This window comes from Notolepis coatsorum (genome assembly GCF_963971535.1).
Source record: "Notolepis coatsorum genome assembly, contig: SCAFFOLD_170, whole genome shotgun sequence".
In the NCBI taxonomy this organism is placed as follows: domain Eukaryota; kingdom Metazoa; phylum Chordata; class Actinopteri; order Aulopiformes; family Paralepididae; genus Notolepis; species Notolepis coatsorum.
Genome location: NW_028170326.1, coordinates 501,669 through 509,295, shown reverse-complemented (window position 1 = coordinate 509,295; position 7,627 = coordinate 501,669). Strand labels below are relative to the sequence as shown.

Here is a 7,627-nt window from a genome sequence, read left to right as displayed (position 1 = left end):
CTCACAGTCACAGAGACACAGAATGTTAATGTGACAATACATTTTTTGTATTTTTGTATCTAAAAAAAAAGCAATAGCAGAAGTTAGTTTTGCATTTTTTTTTACTTGCATTGTTGTGCATGCTGAAATAGCACTCACAGATAAAACTGCAATAGAAGAACAGAACAGAACATTCTTATTTGTATATTTGAACAATAAAGCAAGGTTATTCTTTCAAAATGATGTTTGCTATAGTTGTTGTGCCCCTGGTATGTGGTTTATCCTATCAGCTGTAGTGTTATACTCTTATAACAAGTACGTGTTCATCACTGCCAGCTTCACTCTAGTCATTTTCATCCTCCACTCTAGGACATCCATCAGGATGGTCCTCGCATCGCCTACCAACCCCAACAGAGCACATATTATGCAGTGTGCATGCAGCTAGAATAAGTTTGACAATAATGTCTAGTCTTGTATTTTGAATACTGCGTAACCGCCTCCATCTACATTTTAACCGTCCGAAGGTTTGCTCAACCACAACTCGACCCTGGCATAACCGAGTGTTATTATGCTGGTCTTCCTCACTCAGCACGCCATTGTCTCGCTTGGGTGTGAGAATAAAGGGATACATATTGCCGATGTAAGCTGAGTCTCCTAACAGCTTGTATTGTCCCATTTTATCTTCCCATTCTGAAAAGAAGGTGGAGGACCTTAGAACTCTCGCGTCATGCACCTTGCCAGGTGCTCCAATAAAAATGTCTGTGAACTGCCCACATTCATCCACTATCCCCTGCAGCAGAATGGAGTAAAAACCCTTCCTGTTTAGGTAGTCCGTTCCTCTAACATTGGGTCTTTGGATTTTAATATGACACCCATCTATTGCTCCAATTATACCATCAGTGCCACATACTCTCCTAAACTTTTCTGCACTGGTGTGTTTGGCACGGTCATTTGGCCACCTTATGAAGACACTACCCAATTCACATGTTTTATCCAACACTTGTATTAGAACTTTGTGTGCAGCTCCTTGAGACAGGTCAAATTTATCAGACACTTCCCTGAATGAATTTTCATTAGCCATGTACCACAGAAAAAGTACAACCTTTTTAACTAAAGGAACCCCCTCTGTCCCCCCTCCTGTGCCAGCGACTTCATCCAGTCCTCTTTGCTTTAAAAGGTCCAGGTACTGGTTGAACTGGTGTCTCGTTAGTCTCAGATGTCGCTTGAAAGTGTTGTCGTCCAAAATCAGCCGCCATGCAATGCCCGACTTCAAGATCCCAGGGGCCTCTCTCTCTCTGACAATGCAGGCAATAACGGACCTACAAAAACGGGGTCATTGATAGAAATAGTGGTGATTTAAACATAAGCCTAAAGTAATCCAAATAATAGCATGGACAGTATGTGTTGAGAATTCGATAGTTATGATTTAGTTATGATTTTGCAATAGTTTAGGTTACCATCTTCGTTTCCTTTGCTCCTCAATGTCTTTCAGAAGGAGATGATAATATCGGTTGATGGTAAAATATTTTATTATAACAATAAGGAGCGCCAAAAATAACACTGGTCTTACGATCGCCATCTTGGATGTGGGCGTTTCCTTGGATGTGGGCGTTTCCTCGAGTTCAACGCGTGAATGCTTCCTAGTTGTAGCAACGAGATGTCACCTGGTTCGTCCGCTTCTTCCCACCTGACGTGAACGCACCGCAAATACTAAGATACAACGTCGTCGTCGTCATGATTGCGCAAAGTTAACCCCGGAGTCCAAATGCGCAAACCAACGAACATTTGAGATCAGTGGATGAAAAACGGGATTTACAATGGAACAGGTAAAGGCGTTTGAGACCAATTCGCCCTACACACATTACATTTACATTTAGTCATTTAGCTGCTACGCTTTTATCCAAAGCGACTTACAAGTCTTGTTCCTGATGAATTGAAAATGGGGGACCCTGATGTAAACAAGACTAAAGTCTTTCTCAGGTCTGCATCCCCTTAACAATTGTGTGTATTGAGCTGTACTGTATTGTACCCATTCTGCAATCTGTTAATAAAGTTTTCAATCAAACAAGTCATCAGGAAGGGCACAACTCTATCAGCTGAGCAACAATGTTCGACAATTCTGCCCTAAAAAGGCTAAACGCAGTAACTACAGGTTGCCGTGTTAGGGCAGTAGTGCTATTATATGATATAGTACATACACACATGTCGAGGGGTACAGTTATAGTCCTATACATACACACGTAGAGGCATACAGATATAGTGGTGGTATCCTTATACTTTATAGAGGAGTAGCCTACTCTGCCCTACAAAGGCAAACCGTAGTAACTTGCTGCGTTTTGGCTTTGTAGGGCAGTATTGTCTGAATTAGGATGTAAAGCATACTATTGGTAGCAATGTCATCATACTACAGTCACACACACAGACGGACACTAGTGTTTTACTCTACATAATTTTAGTTGTGCCGTTACAGATGTAATGATCTTGATATGAGGCGTCGCATCACTATCATTATACTCTAAAATCTCAATCTCAAATTTAGAGGTACAATGTTAACATTTGAATGTGTCTTTCTAAATGCATTTATTAAAATGTGTTGTGCTATTGTTTGTGTGGTCAAATGATCAATTTAGTTTGTTAATTAGTTGATGGCTAATGATTTATCCAAGGAGGGATCAATGAACGTCAAAGCTCTGAGGGCAAAGTTTCAAGAGGAAGCTGCCCTGGCCCAAGCCAAGTACAGTCGGCCTGCGATCGCTGAGACGCCAAAATGCCCTCCTTCCTCTGGGGGACACTGTGACACTGTAGTAAGCTCCATCAACACCACAGTGGAACGTCTTTCTCAGGTCTGCATCCCCTTAACAATTGTATGTATTGACTTTGAGCCGTACTGTATTGTACCCATTCTGCAATCTGTTAAATAAAGTTTTCATTCATTCATTCAGGCCAAGTATGCCGATTTGACCATCAGACCTGCTAGTGCTCCAGGGGAGTTGCCTACAAGGGAGAAAAAAAAGATGGGAGACACGTCCCTCCAATCGGATCAATCGACCACAGAATGCCCTTCCTCCAGCCCAGATTTCCCCATCACCCCTCCGTCGACTGACGCGAGTGAGGAATCTTCCTCTGGGACCAGCACAGCCCAGTTGTTTAGTACCTTGGAAAAAGCCAAGAAGAGGTTCTCGCCACGGCAGTTATTGATCTACGCTAAGCCCAAGAACTTCCGCTCTAATGGTGTCGGGACCCCTGATGGGAGCCCTACAGACGAGGACCTCCATGTGTCGCCACCAAAAGATTTTAAATGCATCAAGTTAGCTCTTCCAGTAGCCCCACCAGGCTGCCTTCCACACCTGGCTTGTGTTTCACCCCGCCCCTTCTTCAAAGCCATTGGCTCTGCATGCAGTAAGTCATAGTATCAGGATTGTAATATTTTTTTTCCTCGACATACATTAGCAAAAAGATTTATATATATATTCCCCCCCCCTTATCACAGATCCTCTTTAAGACATTGAATACCGTAATTCCTCTAATAGTAACCCCGGCTTGTATTTGTTTCAACTGTAGCTGATACCAGGCTTGTATTAGGAGGGGGCATGTATAAGAGAGAGGCCTATATTTCTAATTTTCAAACGGATCATAATGAATAAATCAACATTTTGTGTCTGTTTGAACCCAGTAAAATGTACTGGGTTCATTTATTGAAACCAAGTACTGTATGAAATACGGTAGTAAACAGTGCAATTACAGGTGGTCAAAAAAAGTAAAATAAAGTAAAATAGTGCAATCACAATACTGGTATACGGTAATAATAATAATAATAATAATAACTTTGTTTTATACAATTCTGAGGTAGGCTTACTCTCTTGGTAAACATTAACACCATACCATTATATGGTATTTACTGCACAGCCAGGCCAGCATATACATGAAACCCGGCTTGTATTAGGAGGCCGGCTTATAATTGCTTAGCTCAACAGCGCACCCGGTCATTAATTGAGACCCGGTTTTTAATTGAATACCGGTTACTATTAGAGGAATTACGGTAATCATGTTTGTCAGCATTGGTGACAAGTGTCTACTACCACAACTCTACTAATGTGTTGAATTTGTCGCATTCTTTCCATGGGATAGAGGCTGCATTAGACATACAGTTTTACAGGAACAGTGTATTACCCATATTGGGCCTGATGGACAACCACCACCGACAACATCGCCACCACCACCTACACCTTCTCCACCAAAGAAGCCTTTACCTGACCAGTTGTCACTGCAGTATTTGCCAGTAAAACCTCTCAGACCTCCATGGGTAGATCTCCACTCCTACCATCCAAGCCCACCACCCCAGGGTATGTTGACTTTTACCTTTTAGTTTTGTTTTTCAGTTCCTTGATTTTTCTCTTTTCTTCAAAATTTTCTTTCAAAATCCTATGCTTGGGTGTCACTGACTGCATAATCAGTTTACATTTGACTTGTTTGTGGGAATGAATGTTAGTTAAAGATCTATTCTTCTTCAGTGGTGTTACCATGTGAGGAACCAGAACCAGAGGAGCCGTCCTTCAACAACCCTGTACTGGTCGTTCCACAGTTTCCTGACTTTAACCATTCTGAGATGGAAATGGAGAGTACAGATATTGATATTGCTGCTCTAGAACTGGATGCCTTAGAATGTCCTGCCCCTGCAGACTTTGTGGTCTCAAGCGCTGAATTGCCAGTGTGTGCCACTGCAAAGCCCATCAGCTTGGACCCGCTCGACCACGCCCTGAGTCTGAAAAAGTATGACTTGAGGCTCCCAGACCCAGCATTTATGCCTGTCCCACTAAACCTGTCGGAGCTTCCAGAGCCAGTGGTTCCAGAACTCTGGTCTCAGAATGAGGATGAGGTTCCGGCTCCTGTTATAGACCCTCAAGCTGATGATGCTGCTTACTGGATTTCAGCTGAAGCCTCATCCACCACAGAGGAAGCAGAAAATGAGACAACCTCGAATGGTGAAAATCAATCACAGATGAGGTGAGATGCTTGAAATCCAAAGGTCAAATTCACTAACCGATGTCGGTCGGTATATTATTTTTTTCTGCTTTAAATTATACATTTGATCCATTATGCATACCGTTTGCATAGCGGTTTTCCTCCTGTTAAAGGATGTGCTCTGTCTAGCTGAGAAAATACTATTTTTTTTGACAGTTGGGTTATTTTTCTCCCCTCTAGTGTCAATAAAGAAGACGATGTGATTTATGACGATGTGTACGAGGAGGTTGAGAACGTCAACAAGTTCATCAGTAGCCAAGAGTCTCGCAAACGCAAAGGCGCCCCGAAGAGTAAGAATGATTGTTTAATGCAGTTTTGCATTTGTCTCTCACAATAAACCCTTATGGGACTACTTTTGTGTTGTAACTATTTAACTCCAACCATTTATTTTACAGATCCACATGCTGATAACCACCCAGTGGTAAGTTTCATTGTATAACTTCAATGAGTACCTGATTATTTTAATCTTCAATGACTAATGGAGAAGTATGTATGTTTTAAAGTCAAACATTTTCTACAATGATTAGACTACAGTGTGTGCTTACAACCCCTAGTCGACTAATTGGTTAACATTCATCTGTGTCGGGTAAAAAAAAATCTTCTGTTTATTTTAAGAGGGAGGAGGTGCGTCATCACAGATGGGCTCGGATTCCATGGTATGTCTTGTTTTCAAAGATGGAAACCCTGCGTTTGACATGGATCTTGCCAGATGACATGCTACTGATGTGTTTTGTTATGACTGTTTATTTTACAGGGGCGAACATGGCCATTTGACCCACGCTCTAGGTCACAGGTATGTTAGCCTTCTCATCTATCCCTATTGGTTTGATAAAAAAAATGATTTAGGGTTAATCTGTGATCCAAACGTAAAACAAGTGGGTAGTAGGGCTGGGCAATTCATCCAAAAAAAATTGCGATCTCGATTCATAGACCTATGCAATCTCATTTCTAAGTTATGACTATTTCTTTTTTATAAAAAAAAAATAATGTATTGTGTGTTTTTCTTTTTACTTTTTACTTTACTTTTTTAATGATTTTATTGAAAAAATAAGAATCGTGAGAGAACAGTGATCTCAATTCTTAGAGAGAAAAATCGTGATTCACATTTTAGCAAGAATCGCCCAGCCCTAGTGCCAAAACTGAAAGAATGGGAACTGTGTTTTCAAACACTAGAGTAGAACAGACTAATATTCTTCTGACAACGGGTTAAGAAAGTTCCCAAAAGATTATTTTCCCTCTACAAATCAAACTCTTCAAGAATGTATGTGAACAAACCCCACATTAGTGGTGGTGAAATAGTATCCGGATTGGGGCTTTAACAAATTCTACCCTCATTTGTCCTAAATTGTTTCGTTTTTTTTTTATACATTTATAACTGAAACCTCCACATGCCCCAAAAATATCATAGTCGATTGCTCAGTGTGAACATTCTACATCACTGGATCATGGTGGATGTATACAGAACTCTGTCCTCGTCTGAAGGATTCTGTTACATTATAGTTCTAATATATTTATATCTGGGGTTTTATTTATAATCTGTATAGATATAAATATGCCTCCCGCTGTATAATCTCTGTTCTCTGTAGGGACCGCCAAATCCCTGATGAGTACAAAGAGCAGAAAAAGAGAGAGAAGCAACGGCTGGAGAAGGAGAGGAAGGGGCAGAAGGAGAGGAAAGACAATGAAATGAAGAAGAAGTTCAAAGTAAGTCAGCCCATCAACAACATGTAGAGGTTGATATGATAAAACTCAACAAGACAGTTGTTTGGTCCGCTCTCGAAAGGGTCATACCTATGGGTCACCTATGCATTGTGGAGTAGGTTCTAGGTCGTTCAATAACTGACCCCTGATCAGCGATAAACTCTTGTATTTGTCCCTCTAGATGACTGGCCTGGAGGAGACCATGTGTCATGCCAATGTGAAGGTGGCCAGTAAGGTCCGCAAGAACGACCTTCCTGTGAAGACCGGCGACACAGTCGGCATAATCCGCACCACCAACTGTCCTGAAGGCAGATGGCTCGCCCGGGATGCCAGCAACAATTGTGAGTTGAGTCCTCTCTTAATAATGTTTGATATATAGTGAAACGCTTATCTGACTAAAACACTTGCCCAATTGACCTATCTCAAGCCCTGCCCTCTCTCCTTGATCCTCCAATCGCAACTGTTGCTTTCCTTGGACAAAGTGATTGGAGGATCAAAAAAGGAGGGTGGGTTTGAGATATGGGTCAATTTATCTTCTTTCTGATGTCCGTTTTGTGTGAAACTGTAAGATATGTGCTGATGCCTTTATTTTATGATTGACAAAATATCCCTCTGACAAACAAAGTTTTTAAGACACTACCCTGGCTTTTGTAGATGGCTATATTTCCGTGAGGAATGTGAAGCTCAATATCAAGGAGATGCAGGAGTTGGGTAAGAAGGCCCAAGCAGCTGGAAGAGCAGGCGAAATGGAATCGGATACCGGCAGCATTGAAACCCAGTGGGTAGTCCAGTATACTGATAAAATTCATCCATTTCTCATCAATTTTTTTTAAACACTCCCTTTGGAACCATCACAACTTATCTCTATTATCTGTCACTGTTATACAAATTAATTCTGTAAAATTCTTTACAGAAGCTACACTCA

At 41.3% G+C, this 7,627-nt stretch overlaps 1 protein-coding gene across 1 annotated transcript; it reads right to left on the bottom strand.

Moving 5' to 3' along the window:
* Window positions 1–322: 322 nt before the first annotated feature.
* On the bottom strand, window positions 323–4,579 carry LOC311248555 (putative nuclease HARBI1; the record flags this gene model as incomplete). Its single annotated transcript, XM_084339418.1, has 2 exons — window positions 323–1,298; window positions 4,500–4,579. 2 exons carry the CDS (start codon window positions 4,577–4,579, stop codon window positions 323–325), a joined length of 1,056 nt encoding a protein of 351 aa, XP_084195544.1.
* Window positions 4,580–7,627: the final 3,048 nt, after the last annotated feature.